Raw genomic sequence first — 20,579 nt, 5'->3', positions numbered from 1 at the left:
CACAGAAGAGAATGCAGGTTCAAATCCTTCCAACTGCTTGCTGTCAATTACTTTTCACAAATCAGCTTGGGAAAGTCTGACGAGGGAACGAACAAGTCGTCAGTGCAACAGGCCTCTATAAGGCCTCTATATATGAGGTGTGGGTTTGATGCCAGTTCCAATCCCCTTTTATCCTTTGACAGTCTTGACACACCCAATGTACACGATGCCTTCATCAACAGTTTGAGAGAATTCCAGAGAAGGGTCTTCAGTTTAAATCCCACAACAGTCACCGGTGTTCAATGCTATCTTTCATTTTCTCCCGCAGACTCAGTCCAGGCAATCTTGCACCCTTCCGTCTGGCAAAGTTGAATCTATGGTTTGATTCCAAATCAAAATTTACAGTGGCCTGGCTTTTCCAGATGCTGTCTTGATCGTGAATTCAGTTGGTACCTGTAAAAATCACGATTTTATTCTTAGCCAATTGCAGTTTAATAAATAAATATAACTGGTGAGCATGATGCACATCTGGTTCCCAGGGCAACAATGTTGAGCTTGCTGTTTGCAGTGCAATTTGTCACTTTATACATGACGGCAATAAATTTATAGTTTGTTTATCTAACACTGGAGATCACAAAACATTATTTGCCAATTTTGATGTTAGTCATAGAGAAAACAGTTTGGTTTGTTGCACTGGTTTTCAAAGGGGAGTACGTACTAGAAGACTGTACGTATAATGAAATTGGCTGTTGAATTCCAAACCATCCGAAATGCGCAAACAGTAACAGCGGAATACATTGGAATACGGGTAAATATCTAACCATGCAGTCATCAGACAGGTGACAACAGCGTGCCTGCGCAAAGCTTGAAGACTTGGCATTATTTTATTAGTATGGTAGAGTGGATTTCAAATTAAATTCCCTGAAAATGGGTCAGCATCCATTCCAAGAGAATAACTGTGCAATTCATGGAAGAGTCAATGCTGAAGGCTATATTTACAAAGCTTCAACACTTTGCGCATGAGAAAGCATTTAAATTTAGCTGTGTACATGTACATTCTAACCTCTTTAAAGTGGAAAAAGAGAAATGGTTCAGTCCAGTACCAGTATTTCAATTTTAAAAGCTTTGTTTGATACCAAATACATCATTACTGAAGTGCAAGTTTAATTCCAGTGTCCATAGTCAACAATGTCTTCACGGTGCATGTACTTGAGCAAATTATGTTTTGATTTTCCAAAGAAGTCTTCAGTACATGCATGGTGGTACATGTATCTGCACTTACTGTAATTTAGCAAGATGGCTGAAGGCCCTCAAAGGGGTCAACGGTATACAAGTAGCATGTAAGTGTAATTCCATCAGCCCCAGAAGACAGAGAAAATGTGATGCTGACATTTTCATGCCACCAGGCTTCATTCTGAAGAAATTAAAAAAATGTACATCAATATCAATACATCTCCTGTACCAGTCAGCTACCACACAGATCGATAAAGTTTCCGGAGCACACGAGTGCTGCTTTCACCCAACCATACAATTAATAGTGTTCAATATGCCTTTGTTCAACATCCTGTGCAAGTAGGGCATGGCTAACGATTTGCCAGTCCAGTTTGTTCTCTTCTTCTTTTTTTTTTCCCAAGAATGGGAAGTTGACATGTGATTCCCAAATGTTATATGATAACGCCAAGGACAACTGTGGGGCGATCAATAGCTGATAAAGACTGGTGGTGGTAAAGTGAGACGAGACAATGCAAACTCACAATAGGTTCTTCATTGTCAAAGGGGAGTGAACGCAGGGGGGTTTGGATCACATAGAATTCAACAGAAACTCAGCTATATACAGAGAGACTTGATCATGGTCCTTGTAATTCTGGATCAAGTCTGCATCTTGTTTACGGCCGCCAAAGAAATCCAGTGTGATTTCTGAATGGATGGAAAGGTCAAGACAGACGACACCGATAAAAAAAAAGTGAAATGCGATACTTCTCTTTAAGTTCACAGTTTATATTTGGGGTGTTGGTGTTGTCATGCAGTGGTGAGTTTCCTGTATTAGTTCAAGGAAACATGCCACTGCACACAAGTTTATTGAGAGCACTCCTTCTTTCATACTGTAGTGAATTCTGATCCTGGCCTCAAAATCTGTGAGTGAGTCAACGTACGTCTAGGACTGGAAGCATTAATGAGAGATTCTCTCAGGAGGGTGTATACAACTTTCTGCAAATGGATCCTGACATTTGACACTGTCTGAAATGGCAAGATTGAGGGAGGAAAACCCAAGTTTCTTCTCAAGATCTTCAAATCTCTGACAATAAATGTATTTGATCATTCATCTCTTTTGACTATTACAATTTGTACAACTTTTTTGGGGGGCGCCTACAATGAAGTTAGTTCTTAAAAGAGTTGGATAATGCTGCATATATGCAGAACAGACATAAATGATAAAATTGCAAACCTGTCTCAAGAAAAATTGAACCTAGAAAAAAATAACTCTGGGTATATCTATATACAATTTTAGGGAAAGGCCATAATAGGTTCCCTCTGTCTCCAACAGTAGTGAGATTTTAAAGACACAGATCATTATCCCTCATACATTATACATTAAAATAAACATCCGTTTATGCTATATAAAGTCCTCAGTAATGACTTTTTCACAGAACAAAACAGCTGAAAGGACTAAGTTACTCACTTACCTGAGTGCATCTTTTAACATCAGTGTGTTTGCATAGGACTGTGCTTGGTCATTCCCTATCCACATGCTGTCATTCACAAGGGAAAAGCCATTATCTCATCTCTCAACAAAGTCTTAGTTTTCATCATGAAGTCCCTACTTGTTCCTTACACGTAGCTTGATTCCATTCAACCTGTGTTCATCATAATCCTTATATATAATTATAAGCAATCTCATAAAGAGAGGGACCCTTCACAGACTTCTGAACATAGCTTCTTTCAGAATAAATTGGCATTGAAGGCTCGACTGTATCAATTTTTAAACCATGGCTTTTTTCCAACATCATAGGGGTCATGTTATTCAGTCTCACCGATAAGCTTTTCTTCAATAATGTCAGTGAGTCTAAACACTAAAATATAATGTCACCATGCGTGAACAAAACTTTGAAATCCCACCATAAATCAGCAACAAACCATAGCCTTGGATTGTCCAGAATTTATAATCATTATTATAGAATCTTATTACAAAATGTACATTTAGCACCAATTTGTTTTGTGCTTATCAATATCGGATGTATTTATGACGTCACAATGATTCTAATTCTGAGGTTGTGAAACAAACAAGCAACTGCATTTCACACATGGAATCCAACCAAATGTAGCTGAACAGTAGTTTTAAATTAAACAAAACACTTATTCATCACTTTCAATACATGCATATTCAATAATACACATTCATTTTTCAGGGAATTATATGTACGAATATTTTTGTGAATACATCAGTAAATGATCGTGTGATAAATTAAACATATCCAAATTATCCATAAAGGGAGCACTAGAATTATCAAGGTTTCCAAATTCTGCATTTTGAAGCCTTTTTCTAAAAGCAATACTCTAGATAAAATCTAAACAATAGGGCAGTAGTACATAAACTGCACACAAATCGCTTCGTTCCACACGATATGTTTAACGACTGCCAGAAAGGATTGATGATCTCACTTTTTTGGTCTTCAATTTCCTCATGAGCTGTTTAGGTTTTGGAATAAACAATTCACAGATATTTTTAGACTACCTTATGGATAGCCACTTTAGTAGTAGAAACAAGAAGTCACATTTACGTAGTGGTGATGGAAATTTCAAGTATCAATTACAGCCCTGATCGGCAGTTCTTTCCAGTAAAGGTTGTTTTTACTATTTTCTCTTTTTTTCACATTTCATTCTTCATCATTTTCAGAGGAAAAATAACTCAACTTCTGATTCCAACATTTACAATGGCTGACAGTTGAAGGTATCAATAAATGCCCCCCAAAATGAGTGAGACGCATACTGGCATACCGGTACATGCTTCTCCATCTGACATCAAGCTTCTACTGCATGCTTCATTAATTTGAGTAGCTGATCTCTGTGAGTGAGGTTTACATCCATTTCCATGCAGATCTTTTTCTCTAGTGAAATTTGAGTGATGCATTATGCACTTCTGTATAAATATAAATATTTCACAAACTCACGTTCAAGATGCAGTATCTCAATGTACATGTATGTGTGACTGTAAACAAGTGTACATGTACATGCTTACCTGTCTCAAGGACAGGCCAAAATTGTTTCAGACAGGTACCGGTAGCTTTTACTTACACGAAATTTACAACCCCTTACCCTCTTTACATTTAACTCTGTAATTCTTGCAAATAAATCTAAATTTTATTGACAAAATACTGCTTAAAATGGAAACAGATTTCTGAAAAAATGCATACTGGAGCACCACGTTATTCCAAGCAAAGGCAAATAATTCAGACCCAGCCATGAATGAACTTGAAAAATCTGGCCAAAAAAAGAAGACAGGCAATTTTGCAACCCTGTCAGTACTCGATCCTCTGATTAATATACAGTTTTTCATGCACCTCATGGATTACCCCTAACCCCCTACGGTGTATGTAAAATCATACTGAAAACGGAGGATTGAGGATTGTTACAGTTACATGTAATCAATCTTCGCTATTGCCAGATGAAACTCTGTCCAGATATACACTTGGTTCCTTTCTCACACCTCATCAATACACTCCAAGAGATCTATTCCTCCAATTTTAAGCACACTGTATTTATTGCAACATTATAACATGAAAATCCTTGGAATACAAGACAAAAGATGAGTCTATACCCCACAAAATGCAAACAAGCCTTGTATAAAATATTTTAACGAAGCCACCAGCAAGATATGCCTTAGAAAGTTTGGGAAATACTTGTCAGGGAATTTGGAGGCAAGTGACTTTAAAAAGGTTTGTACCATCTGCATTCTTGTGACAATTTGACCATATAATTCAAACCAGATCAAAAATGGACAAAAAAACCCAGAGTCCAGCAATTCCATATTTTAATAATTTCCAAAATAAAAAAGTGGCAGTGTACAACATTATTCAATGTTATCAACCCTGTGCATACCAGGGCCTTGTCAAGACTCAAAAATAAAAGATTTTTGCCTGGAATGGGATCATCAGTAGAAGAAAATAAACAAAACCCCTGAATTAAAGTCTGCTCAGCTGCTTATGACCAAATACAGGTATCTGAGAAGACTGTGTACAGTGTAATGAAGAGCAATTTAGAATTATTTTTGGCACAGTGTCAATCACAGACAGTCTCAGCAAACTAAAAATTAATGTTGAGTGATCCTCTCTTCCAATAGTTTGTACCTCACCAAAAGGTTGTCATAGACCTGCAAAGCAAACCAAACAGTACCTAAATCTGACAAAGCATTTTTTCACCAATATAGCTTTAATGGCAAACTTTATACATTCCCTGAATACATCCCCATCATCTTATTTGGGGGTTGTTAATCACATGCCACTGAATTATTCTTGCTATTCAAAGGTCCCTGTTGAAAAGACCACTCTCCCTTTGCCTACAACTTGTATGGGTGGCCGAAGTCTGCAGAAATAGCACCTTTTGTTTGGTTTTTTATTTTACTTTAAATTCGTTCAAAATGACCATTTGTCCCATTAAGTTTAAATAGTGTTGAATTTTCATTTAGTGTCTACAGTATTAGTACGGGTATTATTATCTAGTATTCTGAAAGCTGAATGGGCTTTTTAATACTTTGTGAATTATTTTTTTACTTTTGTACCGACAGCCAGCCATAGTTTTCGCTACTTATAGGAAAAACACAACCGTGACATCAAAAGGGCAGACCCTACAGAACTTCATTTCACTTGACTGGTTCCGCCCCCTTCCCCCTCCCATTTCATATATCTCTTCCTCAGTAAGGCAGAGGAAAATAATGTTGGGACGGAAGCCAGTCTAACATGGCATAATACTACCAAGTGCGTGGTAATCGCACACAAATGACAGATGTTCATATGTGAGTGGAACCAACTTCTTTCCTAATAGAAGAGGATTTCTGCAAGTGTTGTATAAAACAAATAATAAACATTTCACATTTGTACAATGGTACATATAATTTCACAGACACATAAAATGTTCCATTCCACTCGGCTTTGCCCCTTGAAATTGAACATTTCATCTGTTATCTCATGAAATGATTCTTACCATTGCACTCAAAAAAATTCACTCTCAGTGACAATAACAAATCAAGCTAACGAGCCTTCTCTTGACATCGTTCCGAAATTTCATACTGCTTTGATTGCAAAGAGCATCAGTCACTTGATAGTCTGTCCATCAAGTTGAGGCAGAGCACAATCCTTCGCTACTTTTGTAAAGTCAAATCGGACATTCAGCACGTGCAAAAATCATCATTCATAAATTCCTCAGACAGTCTGCCTATTCAACAATGTGCATATTGACCATGTATTAAGATTTGATAGTGCCCGCTGAGAAATGATAATGCCCACCGTGTAAATCATGCACTGGCACCTGGATACAAGACAGTTTAATCAAACCTTGATTGGTCAAGTGTCTGTGTGCATACACATCACACGTGCACACCAAATGGAAAATTTGCATTGGGGAAAACGAAAGTAAAGTTCTGGAACAAAATCATTGATAATCCATCATACATTGACTTCTTTTGACTCTCTGACTAAAAAGGTATTTACATGTATGAATGGGAATACATGTGTGCTTTGCCGGTAAGACAGGCCCAGGAGACTGAACGCTGATAATGCCCTCTCCTGCGGCTGGGGCATTAGTCGCGTCCAGTCTCCTGAGCCAGTCTTAAGCACACATTTAAGACCAGCCAAGCACACATTTATTCCCTTATTGCACAATGCCTGAATAAATCCCTGTCATCTGATTGGGGGATCACTGATCAAACATCACTGTATTCCTCATCTACACTCACTATCCTGCTCATGCTGCAAAAACAGAAACTTTGTTCTGCTAAGAAATGAAGGTTCCGGAGCTCAGTCACGAGAAACTTCAGATACTTTCTGAGTATGCAAGGACTCATTTAGGTGACACAAGGATTTCCTGAGGCACTGTATGGAACAAATGACGTTCCACATTTGTGTAGTGGAAAGAATCATTTTGTTAGGTGACAGATGGAAAGCTCCACTCAAATCGGCTTTGACAGGTGTTAAGAGCATTTCCTCAAGGGTGCTTCAGGCGTACTAGTCAAGTACCTTATTATCGTTGCATTGCATTAAAGCAGTGAATTGAATAGTTTACTCACCTCTTTGGCACCTGGATTAGGCATGGCTGCTAACTTGTACTCTGCTGGCGATGCATGAACAACATCTTCAAATGATACAACTTTATCACCATGGAAACCTAAGAGCAAAAATACCATCATCAACAAAATCATCTCATCCAAAACTGGCAGGCCAGAAAAATTTGTATGAAAGGGAATGTGACGACAAACCACTGGTTTTAAATTGTAATATGGAAAACAAATAAAAAACCTTTCATCGAATACAAAAGTTGTTGTTTGAAGTTCAAAGGGAACACATTATCAAACATGCATCAAGCACACCAGTGGGTATGTATACATTTTTGGCTGTTGTGTCTCTGAAAAGGGCAGTGTATGAGAACAATTTGGTTGATTTACACAAAATAGGAGTCAAAATGACTACAAGATATTACTGAAAAACTGCTAAAGGCTCAGCATGTGAAAAAATAGTACTGCTACAACATCAGAAAAAAGGTAGGGGGAGAGCCTGTCTCTTTTAGAGTTTTAACCTCCAAAAATACTACACGCAGTTTGATTTTCTATAATAATAGGTTCAGCATGGTCAACCCATGCTCTACCATAGCTGACAGCAATAATTACTTTACACATAAGAATGGGTCTTTGTATGGCTGTGCAAGGAAGATGTCTTGTCATTATAGTTTTGATACATTGATGGGATCTATTGATTGGACAAAAAGTTCAAAAGCTTGACGGCGCTAGAAACTTTTGAAGACAATCACCATATCCCCTTTCTTAAGTGTTACTTTGAGAGCCTTAGCAACCCCAGAATAACTGAATTTTTTGTGATAAACAACCTGAATTGTCACCCCTATCCTATTAAACTTGCTCCACCATAATCATGTACTTTTTCAAATATCAAACTGCCTACTAAACAGAATCCAACATACTGGCAACAATTTTTCTCCTAAAAGTACAGTAATGTTAAGTATAACAGAAATGTACAGGAGCATTGCAGTTTTAAGCTCCAATAACCTTCACCCAAAAAAGTCAGTAATGACTTGACAGCCACAGGTTATTTTCACTCAATGCAGGCAGATCCACCATAGAAAGGGTTTTTTCTGCTGATTTTTTTCAAGCCTTTCACCTCTGTATGAAAAGATGCAACACACACATATATCTACCCTGGGTAATGTTTCTTAGCTTCTGATCTTGTTCCACGATATCTCAGGCTAAGCAGTGTTCGGGATATCAGCACGTCCCAACAAAGAGAACTTGAGCATTTACGAACATCACACCATAGCTGGGCTATCTGTGGTGGACAAGCGAGTATTCAACCCTAATTCTGTGCTGCACTCCTTGCCCTACTCCAGTGCTAAGCATTAACTTTTGGTGCCCTACTGTTCACTCTTACCGATACAGTCCATCATTTGCAGCTACCCCAGAAGTAAAGTGACAAAGTTATTGTTAAAACCGTACAAGTAATTGGTTTAAAGATGGTTATGGGACTAAACTCCCTGTGAAATCATTCTTTCCAGAAAGCTGTCATTTTGAAGAGAATAACAAAAAAAGGTCTTATTCAATGATGCATCTCAAGAAATTGCCTTTTGTTTCTAATAAGGGCAAGCACACGCGCAGGCAAGTAACATAATTAATTGGTTCAGTGTGCAACATTGCACAGCTACAGCTGGCCGGATGAGAATGGACACTGAATTCTGACACAATTCAATACATGAATCAAAACATTTTGATTAGAAATTGAGATCCTAGAATATTGTTTTTCTCAGAACATACAGTATTACTGGGCTAAAACATCATCAGATTCAGTTGTTCAGCACCCATCTTTAGATTTTGAAAAAATCAAACAATCATAATGCACAAATGGTATATAGTGGACTGTAAATGCACCTTGGAACCTTTGACTTAAATGGGTCCTATCATAAGGTTCTTGTTGAATGCATTCGGGACAAGGGTAATTCTAGAAGTTAGGGCTCCAAAGTGTGACATTTTGGTGTCCCTGTTACATCAGACCTTTGTTATTTGGCACGGGAATATCACCTGAATTGATTTCAAACTACTGCTATTTGTTTGGCAGGTAACTAGCATTAATTCATCACTTTTGGAAATTAGAAAAAGTGTTCTGAACTTACAAAATCATATGTCAGATGTGACAGGGACACCCAAAAAAAATGGACCCCTGATTTCTGGAATTACCCACATACAAGTGCTGCCATTAACAATACCTGGGCAGAGATTACATAATACAAGCGTAATGTCTGCAGTATTTCCTGGACTGATTGGATTTCTCTAATACCATGTTTAGCTCGGTATGCACATCCTAGGCAAGCTGAGTTGGCAACATCCAGGACGTACACTGGAGCCCCAAAGATGTCAGACAGCACCTGAAGGATGGCCCTGTTGGACGATGCACCGCCAGTGGCTAAAACCCGAGATCCTTGCTCTAAAAACACAGCCATTGAAACAAGCGCTGTAAGCTCACTACAACTGAATTGACATGCAAAATGAAAGTGCCTCTATACCATTTACAACATCACACATTAACTTGGGATGCTCACATTTTGTGTTACTGTGAGTGGGTAGGTCACAGCAAGGTATGTGTAACTACTCCAAAATCTATCCACAATCCATAACTGTCACAGAAAGGGTAAATACATTAATTGCTAACATACATGTAAATGTTGATCTGGGTTGGAAAAATTTCCGTCCTACACACACAGGCAAAGTGACATTAGATTGCCCCAGGAAGGGGGATTGGCATGTCTTGAAACCAAACTTAATACACCAGCATCTGACAAGGTTAAACTGTCTCAGTTAACAAAAACAAAATCCACTCATTTCCGTGCCCGTCATGATCACAACACAGCACAAAGAACACATGAAATAAAAGCAACGGTAACAGTAACTTGAATTTCACATACCTTGCACTGGACCTAGTGAGATTTTGACAGAAATGAAAGGAATAAATTAAGATACATGTATTCCGTATTAATTGCGACAAGCTCTCTTTACGGTCTGTCTGGAAGGAATATTCACAATTAAAAGATGGCCTAACATGTGTCATCCTAACATGTGTCATCTGCTGTTGAAGTTGAAGAGGCTAGGTCAAATGCTTCTTAATGCTTTTGCTCAGCAAGACTGTTCATTTTTGAGCATTCAAAGCTCAAGAAGCAAAATTTTCATGGAACAAGTTGCACCTGCATGCGAAGCCCATAGGAGCCTGTACACTTGTCAACATTTTCCAAATGGCAAAACAAAACAAAAAAATTTGCCAGTTCACTGCACAATAAGCAACAGTCATCCTTACCAACAAGATAGCCGAGGTTCTCGGCATGGAGTCTCTTGGCCAGAAACTGAGACTCCAACAAGGCTCGGACTTCCACGGCTGGTTGGAAACCTTCCACTTGGTCGTTGTTGGCATTGTAACGGTAGACGCCAACTGCTGATGGGGTAATCTCTTGCACATCAAAGTAAATACCTGAAAATGCAACATCAAGCTGCGTAGTGTGTCTCTGCATTCTCTGGCCATTTTAATGATTTGAACTTTTCTGTAGCATTCAAGAAAGAGGTTACTAGAGAGAGGCCATTTCCCAAGTTTATGGTTGACAAAAACATGGCTGACTCACCGCGATTGCATTTGACGAATGTCAGAGGACAACATGAGGAAAGTTTAAATTGATCACGACTCCTGCCTCACAAAAAACACCATCTTGATTAATTAACAGCGATGCACAAAAACACTGTCTAATCTTCAACCAAGAGAAACATTCAGAACCTCCCCCCCACAATACACACACAACGCAGCCAAACAGCAAATAGAATTTTGCCAACCATTTCCCCGCAATGCACTGGGATAAGGCCTTGTCCCAGCAACCTCATGGTGGTGCACTGCATTGTCAATCGCCTGTGTTTTGCATCAGGCTGCTGTCTCTCCTGTATTTGGAAATAAATGTGCCTTTTCAGTTGGAGGGGTCAATTAACCCTAACCCCGAGGATGTATGTAAAATCATATTGAAATCAGAGGATTTGGGACTGTTAGGGCTAATGAAAATGCAATGGCATTTTGTTCACTAGGCCCCCCATCCGTTACATTTTTCCCACATACAGTGTACTTGTACATTTGTACAATGTACCGGTATGTATCTAAACACCGTCTATACATGTACACGTACATTACAGGAGTGCTCAGTGGAAATGTATACATGTACACATGTAGGTATGTATACATGTATGAACTACAGGGTAAGTACACAATACAACCCAAAACATTAACATTCAACTTTTAGAATTTTTTCATTAAATTCATAATCTATGCTTCAAAGCATAAATGCCATATGAGACTATTATATTCCAAGAGGAAACAACAAGCACTCAATGGCACATTGTAACACCTATGTACCAACAAGAAAAAACTTTAACATTTGAGGACTGCCGGACGGCCCGCTCGCCCGCCCGACGGACGGACGGACAGAAGACAGAAATCGTTATTACATAGGCACACATTTGCTTCGCAGCTCGCCAAAAAACCACAGGTATACTACACTTAATAGTACCAAAACAATCTCCATCTTGCAAGCTATGATGCTCACCTATATTGCCATTATTGCCAGGTGGAGTGGACTCAAGGAGACGATTGAAAGTTTCCCACGATCCCATGCTACACTCATTCCGGATTCGCTCGCGGGTTAGAGAGCCATTTTTAAAGCTGCAAGAAATGAAGCAAACACTTCAAAGACAGGAAACTTTGCTACTGCAGTTCAAAAGCGTCATATCTTCTCGTTTTAAGTTTGTCCTGCTTTCACACGAACATAGAGGTCAGTATATTAAAGCTAGGACATACTACAACCAAACATGCCAGCCACAAATATCCATTGACATGACTGAACTCACTTCTAAGGACACATAGCTACACTGCAGATAGCAACATCATCAGATGAACAGAATTTCATCTGAATGATATTGTTGAAAAATATTTAAAAGTTCTAAAACAGTTTTTTAAATGACTATTTTGTAACAAAACGAAAGTTTTAACAGTGCACCTCAAACCCAAAAATGCATATTTTGTCCATCTTTGTTGCCCATGCACATTTCATGTATCATCAAGCCAGAGACGATTAATAGATTTAATGTCTAACATGCTGATTTTATATGTTAGGGTTATGGTTGAAAAAAAACCCACACAAAAAGCAACAGTAAAAGTTACACCATTACCAGCAGCCAATTTCACGAAATGTGGCATAACTTTGAACCATGCAAAAACGTTGTGCCACAAATTTCTGCCATAGCTGCACAACATACGTTCGACTTCATGAATAGTTGAGTAGCAGCGCGACATTTTAATGATATTAAATTTCTAGGATGAGGACAAAAACAGCTTTTACGACGGCTGTTCCTTTCCAATGTAACAACAGTCATCAAACAGTTACTGAATCACCTCCACTTACTCCTTCGTCAGAACTGGACAGCAAATCTCGCAGTTCTCTCACAGCCAAACAAGTTTTTCATTACCTTCTACAACAAATTTGTACGTTTCTCGTATAAGCCTTGTTAAGTTCAGCAATGATGAGGCTTAACCAAACACAATAAACTAAAAAATCATTCAATTTTGCTTTGTTTGGTGCCACATAAGCCACCTAAAATGACCACGTAAGTTCCGCCATAATTTGTTGCATAAGTCGCGGACTTTTGTGACATTGGTCTTAATGTGTTGCGCAACTTACGCGATAAAATGTGGCATAAGTGGAGTAAGTAGAATGGTTGCTGCAATAGTAAAACCAGAGCAACAGGTGCACTAAAGCAAAATGACACAACAGCAGTAGCCTGATGGCAAGGAATCCACTTACCAAAGTAAAGCCATGTATGCCTGCACATCGACGGGGTTGACAAAAATGTGGCCCTCCAGGGCAGGGCGTGGTGCTTTCAGCCACAGGAATAAGGTGTCACTGGTCCCCAGACTTACCTGCAAGTCAAGCACAAATGCCATTACGTGTACAGCAATTTTGTTCATACTTTTACGCAACAATGGAGTGCTCGATCGAATTTATTATATCATTTACAATTATGACGAATGCAATTCTTCCACCAAGTCTGAAGAAAGAAAGTTACTGATTTTTTCTGTTCATAGAGGAGCACCTACTATGACATCAAATGAGGAAAAACTCAATTCACCTCTCTCAAATTCTAGAATGACCTTGCTAGCAATTACAACTGAAAGGTTTAAGACACTTGACTGAAGCACTCAATCAGTTCATACTTATGGCAAACATGAAAGTGAAGTAAATTTGAAGTGAGGAAGACATTCACAGCAAAATCCGCTAGAGTTAAAATCTGTTCCACATTTGCAAAATATCACCATTCAAACATCAATGTCACATTTCTGTGAATTTTCTCACCAAGAATGAACTGGCTTCTACACTGTAAAACAAAACTTACAGCAATATCTCCTTCCTTCAAAGCCATTCCAGCCAGCGATGCTGGAAAAAGAGGGAAAGTACCATAATGCCTTAGAAGTGACTGTGAAAGATACAAGCCTTCAAAAAATGAAAGCATTCAGTAATTCCCCAACTCCATTGCCCCCCCCAAAAAAATAACAGCAGGTGAAACTAAAGTGATTTATAGAAAAGAACATTTTAATAAAATTGCTCAATATAGTTGGTAGGGCAGAGTCAAGTGGAATAATTCACGATTTGAATATTCGACCTTCAATTACATGGAACAGCTGAATATTAGTCATACCGACCGCCAGATTGTTGATGAACAAACCATATACAAAATCAGCAGCAGTAACGCACACAATTCTACATAATAATCAATATAATAGCTTCTCACATCTAGGAGTATCTCCAGCCATGATTTAGCAAGATTTAAGAGATGAACAAGACTTCCTGCCCTGTTGATAATTTCTATTCCTTTTAAATTGTTTAATAAATCATTTACTTTTTGAATCGTAAGATTTCTGTTGCTTTTCATTTGAATCTGTTTGAAACAAGCCTCCATTGTACAGTTTTTCTCATTTAAAACAAAAGACAATCTTCCCTTCCTTTTGTGAATTTTGCATTCAAGTATTCAAATTCAGAAAATAATATTTAAATATTCGATAATCGATTGAATATTCGGTTATTTGGATATTCGACACAGCCCTAATGGTTAGACAATAAAAGAAATTATAATCTGAGTTTTGAACGCTGTTATTTATAATTACTAAAAAGGTAAAGAATACAAGGAATGTCTTCAAGAAAGTAAAATCTGAGGCAAACTTTAACCCTCATCTTTACGCTCCCTTCCCAAGGCCCTCCAATTGTCCTAGAATTATGTGCTTAATTTGTGACGAGGATATGTTCCAAAATTTCAAAGACTGGAAGTGCATTTTTTTGAAGACAGTACCCTACCTGGATTGTCTCCTGTGAATGCCACCACCTGACACTCAGCAGAGAAGCCATATCGGTCAACAAAGTAAGAAGATATTCCACCCTTTAAAATAAAACGAAAAGGTTTGTGAAGGTTGAAATGTGAGATTTATATGCACAGATGCATTAAACATTAAACATTGATAGTTCTGGCCCTTTGAAATTTTTAAAATCTGGTCATACATGAAACTACTTTATAACAACAAGAGAGAAGCTGGAAGAAAGTCATGAATGCCTGCAATCATGGTTACGGTGATCTGATGAAAGTGGAATTTTACAAACAAGCACACAAGAGCGCTTACAAGATTTGTTGAAGATGGCACAGGTGGACCCAGGAGATTAGCTAGGTTCGGTGCGCAGGCGTCCAGGGCTTGTGGACACCAGCCCTTACTTCTTATATCAAGGAGGTTCATCCCTGACCCTGAGAGGAAAATAAGAGAAACGCAAATGACAAACCTTGCCTGATGCTTTGAGGAGAGCCACGGTGGCCAGAATGTGGGTTGACAGTGTGGAGACTGATACCCTCTTTCTACATGTAGTATGTTAAAACAACTCCATCCCTTCAGGACCTCATGGAGTTACAGCATTTATAGAACTTCTAGCAAAACTGACAATGAAATCGGGAAAATTCAACATCTGAGATGCCGGACCAAAGCAATGTGAATACATGAAATAGGCAAATATGGATAGAACACAGGTGCAGAACTGCAAGGCATGGAGGAAATACTTTTTTGTGTCCCTGTTACATCTGACCTTTGTTGTTTGACATGAAAATATCATCGGGATTGATTTCAGACTATTACTATTTGTGTGGAAGGTAATTTACATAAATTCATCACTACTGAAAATTAGAAAATGTGTTCTGAACTTGCAAAATCATATGCCAGATGTGACTGGGACACAAAAAAAGATCCTAATTTCTGGAATTACCCTATACTCTTACAAATACTGTAAATCTCATCTACAGATTTAAAGGAACCAGGAAATAAAAATATTCTTATAAATATTACTAAAACCCTTGAAATTGCATCTTTGGGTTTCTAGTAACCTCATTTTAAATTTTTGTTTTGCAATTTTAACCCATATTTTGATTTTTTTTTGTTTCTATGCTAATGCTATTTGCATATTCATGATCAGAACTGTGAAGTCATCCAAGGCACTAAGGCTGCATCCAAATATCTTGTCTAGAGCTAGGTCTAGGTCTCCACTCCATTGGAAATGCGTCGAGACGCGTAGACAATAGACATAGTTGTAGCTCCGGAAGCCCGTTTCAGACACGGCCTAAATTTCAATGTTGCACTGATTTGTAAACAGAAAATTTCTAGATTTTTTTAACCACTGCTATGGCAGATTTTATTTTCTTTGGCAATTTACTGCTGTGTAAGTATATGGCAATGATCCAGCAAAAATCCTTTACATAGAAATGTTCCCAGATAGGAAATTTGGGGTTCACAATTTGAACATGAAAACATGCAACCTGAACCATGTCTTCTTGGATTTACATCAAAGCAAAAGCACCCTCACTTGTCCAGAAATGCTTGGTCAATTTTTAACGTTTGAAAAAGTGCACCGTTCAGTTCACGTAACTCAAAAAAGATGTCAAACAGTCTTCATATATGGAAGAAGAGTAGAGATACACAAAAAGTGATTCTAAGAAAAATTCATTTCCTGGATCCTTTAAGTTTTTGTCTTCCATCAGCCAAGCTCTTACCATCGCTGTAGTCTATTGGTGCATAGCTGCCAAGGAACAAAGTGGCTGCAAAACTACTAACCAAAGAGATTCTCTGTGAAGGAAAAATCATTTCAAAGAATGAAAGTCAGGGAAGGTTCTCAACAGCATCTGAAAGTTTACAAATCTGACAGCAGGCAAGATTGTAACCCAAGACTGTAAACCCAAAGCATGTCAATTTTCACAGGTAATCCAATTGCAGGCAATTACAAGACGCAGCCACAGGCTTAAAAGTTTGGTTTCAATTTTGATTTCAACACCTACCTCGCAGGCATGATACACTGCTTGATTATGTTGGTAGATTTTTGCAATCTGGTTTCCAGTGAAGCGCTGGTGAAAATACAGAAAAACCCAAACATTTCTGAACTGCTTTGGAGTCTCAAGTCAATTAGTGTCTTTAGGGGTTGGCAGACTTCATGGTGCACTCTTTAAAGTTCACAAGTTTTACTATCCTTGTTACATTTAAAGTCATGTTTATGCACGGTGAAATTTAAATGATAAACAAAAGTAATTATGAATACATATATCTATTTCTTTTACGTTTAATCTTTTCCTGTGATATTTTCAAGATACTTTCAAAATTGCTCCGGGACTAATGCAAGCCCACAGTTCTATTGCATTCTATCCCTTCCAACAAAATTGATTTCAACCCATGTTGATCACAGAGCCTTTTAAGTGACGGCAATCACCTCGTATGCCCTAGACCCTGTGATGTCGGCCACACGCTGCGGACCTCCCATCATCCCTTCCAGGTTGCGGCACTGTACTGTGGTGCTAGAATCCATCCACACAGGGGAGTCATTCACGGCAAAGCTGTTCTGAAACAGAGAAGGTCATAGCACGGCATCAGCTGTGTGAACCAACACAGTACACCATGCGGGAACTTTCTGCTGAACTTGTGAAGATTGTCAGAAGTTACCAAAAAAAAGGCAAAGAATGTGAAAAAGCTTTTTCTTTTTAACCCAAGCAAAGAATTCTTGCAGCAGGGAAATAGTTAATATAAACAGAACAAAAACAGTTTTAAGATATGAAAACAATTAGTGATTCATTTATCAATTATATACCCATTTTTTTCTGTGGTTTGCTATCTGCAATGTGCTGAGAAGAAACATGTTTTATACACTAATAATCAGGGCTTCAATGAAGAAGGCAATTAAAAAAAACTGTTTCCCAACATGACTTACTTTTTAGTGCACTACCTACATGTACATAATTTGAGTCAAATTTAATGCACTTTCACCAGGATAGCTTAACTACATGCATGCTAGCTCACCTTGAGTTGTTCGTGCAGGAATTGGTTGGATTGTAGATTACCCAGTGTTGCGGAGGCACCAGTCTTCCAATAGACACTGCCATGTTGCTGACAAAAAATGCATAATACATGTACAAGATTTAAACAGCATCAACATTACAAGTAAGCTACTCTTACATTTAGGTGTATACTTGAAGACGGCCACCCTTAATAATTGTGACCAACTATTGCCAACTGAAGCTGATTTTAGGTAATCTTGATTGACAATTCCTTTTTCCCCGCTGTTAATTTTTTCATACTTGAAAGTGATCAACAGAGCAACATTTTGGTTGTAGAAGGCTTTGGTAATAAAAGTAGTGAGAGCTGTGGAATCTGCATTGTTAGTTTGTATATGCTACTGGTATCTTTTTCCAGATACACTTAACAGTCAAGAAGCCTTACGCCTGGTTTTGAAATGGTGGATCATAATTGGTAATTTACACAAGTGAAAAATGACCAAGATCAATATCCTTCATCATTACAGTCAGAGTGCATCATCAGAGTGCATTAATGTAAAACTTAATGTTAACTTTTGTCTGTCATCTGTTCAAGTTTCACTTGAATATTAAAGCATGTGAAATTTTATAAGCTCTCCAACAGCCAAGGTCATTTACTGCTTAAAACATGTTGGTTGGGTAAGGGCACACTTACTGTCCAAATTCTTATGAAAAAATTAAGTAAAACTCTCTCCTGCAAAATTTCACAACCAAGTTAGAGTGCTTACCTGGCCCGTCCCTGACAGTGCAACGACCTGGGAAAAGTTGAAACCTGCAGCTTTCATGCGGTCAAGGAGCAAGTCTAGTGCCTTGACCCACATAATAGTGGGAGAGGTGATGGTCAGGCGGTCGGCCTGGATGTGCACACCTCCTTGAGTTCTGAGAAAATGAAAGATACTTTTCAGTTATTAGCTGATGTAAAAAAAAAGATCCGCAAGATTGAACAACTCAGTAAAATGCACTTAGCAATGATGACTGAACCATTATAAAAAAAAGCAACTGTCATCATGTGCTTCCCAAAATATCCAATTTGGTGTCTGGTTCCTGACTCTCTTAACAAAAACTTATATCCAGATTAACACTGAAATTCACTGAAATGGAATTTGAGCCTGCGACCTCTGGAACACCCTGTCAGTGCTCTATCCAGGTCTATGTTGGTGTTTCTTCCAATTCCAGGGGGTCACAGTTTCAAATCCCGTCCAAGCCAATTTCTTCATTCATCTTTATTAATACTTGGTTTGTTGATGACATAAAGATCTGTTTCAAAATTTTTCTCACCCTTAGTAATGCCTTCTGGTGGCACCTTCTGACGCCACAGAGAGGTGGTTACAGAAGACCTTTGCAACAGATATTTCAACATGTCTGTAATACTTAGAAGCATGTAAAATCCGGTACACTGAGTTCTTTAAATTCACGTGAACATAACAGCTTGAATTCTCCATACTAAAACCACTGTTGCAAACCTCGTGATTCGGGGCAAGCTTTTGCTTAGTTACATAAGAGACGCGTTGCAACAATAAACTGTTCTCAATGGATAAGAACGGCACAAAGGGACCTGTCCATTCCAGAGATGGTGGTCGCAATGCAAAGCCTGCCCTGAATCACGAGGTATAGTAACAGTGTTTTTGTTAGCCTTGTTCAATATCCATTCCTCCATTTTTTTCAGTTGGCAGGCACCAGGGGCACAGGAAATTTGTGAGGGGGGGACATGTTCCCCCCCTCCCCTTTAATGTTGCAGTGAAGTCAGGATGCATTTGTAGCACGACATTTAAAGTACCTCCACTAAACGTGACTGTAATTAAACACTAACCTGAAATCTGGGAGGTCATTGTCGAACTGAACTGAGAATTCCTGCACAACATGCAGTGCATCATTGATTGCAATAGCTTTGATCTGAAAGAGTTCAAAGTTTATATAAATTATGGCAGTACATTTTCATGGTAGGCCTGGTACACTGGGAAATAATAATGCCTTCAGGAGCCTTGATTCAACTCCAAGCAGCTTCACCCTTTGAGTGGGGTCATTCCATGTCAAATCACATCTCTCCAAGTCCAGGAACGGAATTTTAAACTCGACCCCCTCCCCGGCCCCTTGAGTGTTTTCCTTGTAGTTTTTTTTCTTGGTCGATTTTTGTTTATTCATTGGTTAAGTTTGGCCAGAAGGCTAAAATTTCAAGTTTTAACCCTGTTTGACCTACAGTTTTGAGCTACAGACCACTAATTTTGCCCAAAATGGGCTTGACTGCCATTTTCCAAACATGTCAAATGACCTATAGAGAATTAGACGGCCTGCATGGAGCGCCCTCCCAGAGGACATGTTTTGTATAATGAATGCACAAAAGGTTTACTCGAGCCTGGGGGAAGAATAAATGCCTTCTAACGTGACATCATACACAGGGGGTCTATTGCCCTAATCAGATAGAATCTCCAACGTTGGCTGAAATTACAGTCACTTGCGTGATATGGTTTGTTTTCAAGATCACTCCTTTTTCGATTTAAAATATTTTATAATGGGGCAAGTGCAAGCTAAACATTTTGGACCTTGACGAATATGATCAGAGACTGTGTTTCGTAGGGTTTGACCTTTTCCTATCTCCATGGCTTGACCGTCGTAAGTCAAGGGGCATTAATATTGACCACTGAGGAGGTCGAAGGGCCAGTTTTAGAACTGAGACTGTAGCATAGACTAGGCCTATGAGTGGCGGAGTATTCGGAAATTAGTCCAAAACTAATCCTTGAACACGGGCGAAGAATTCTGTCTTTTAATATCTTACAAACCTGCTGAGTGCTGAAGTCAAACCCGAGAAAAAGCTTTTTGAGCGAACCCGCCATCTCGAACCTGCAAAGTGGTAGGCGTGACTAATACTAGGCCTACCCGGCCGTCCGCATCGCGCACAGACGTACGTAAGTACACATGAAGACAGCCA

The 20,579-nt window shown here is 38.7% G+C and overlaps 1 protein-coding gene across 2 annotated transcripts; it reads right to left on the bottom strand.

The window, feature by feature from the left end:
- Positions 1-2,952: 2,952 nt before the first annotated feature.
- On the bottom strand, positions 2,953-20,553 carry xylb (xylulokinase). 2 transcript variants are annotated; one of them, XM_022244067.2, is made up of 16 exons: positions 20,431-20,553; positions 19,464-19,546; positions 18,382-18,532; positions 17,640-17,726; positions 17,056-17,184; positions 16,631-16,696; positions 16,349-16,421; positions 14,940-15,058; positions 14,620-14,701; positions 13,664-13,704; positions 13,075-13,190; positions 11,821-11,936; positions 10,539-10,709; positions 9,528-9,674; positions 7,259-7,356; positions 2,953-5,347 (listed from the first exon to the last, which is right to left on the bottom strand). In XM_022244067.2, exons 1-16 carry the CDS (start codon positions 20,482-20,484, stop codon positions 5,288-5,290), a joined length of 1,593 nt encoding a protein of 530 aa, XP_022099759.1. In that variant the 5' UTR covers positions 20,485-20,553; the 3' UTR covers positions 2,953-5,287. The 2 variants fall into 2 exon arrangements, with proteins under 2 accessions (XP_022099759.1, XP_086996450.1); XM_087140324.1 differs by lacking the exons at positions 19,464-19,546; positions 20,431-20,553 and having other exon boundaries at positions 17,056-17,179; positions 18,382-18,523.
- Positions 20,554-20,579: the final 26 nt, after the last annotated feature.

Source organism: Acanthaster planci, linkage group LG08, assembly GCF_054643075.1.
Source record: "Acanthaster planci isolate LZ-2023a linkage group LG08, COTS_SCS, whole genome shotgun sequence".
Taxonomy (NCBI): domain Eukaryota; kingdom Metazoa; phylum Echinodermata; class Asteroidea; order Valvatida; family Acanthasteridae; genus Acanthaster; species Acanthaster planci.
This window is presented reverse-complemented; position numbering and strand designations above follow the sequence as displayed.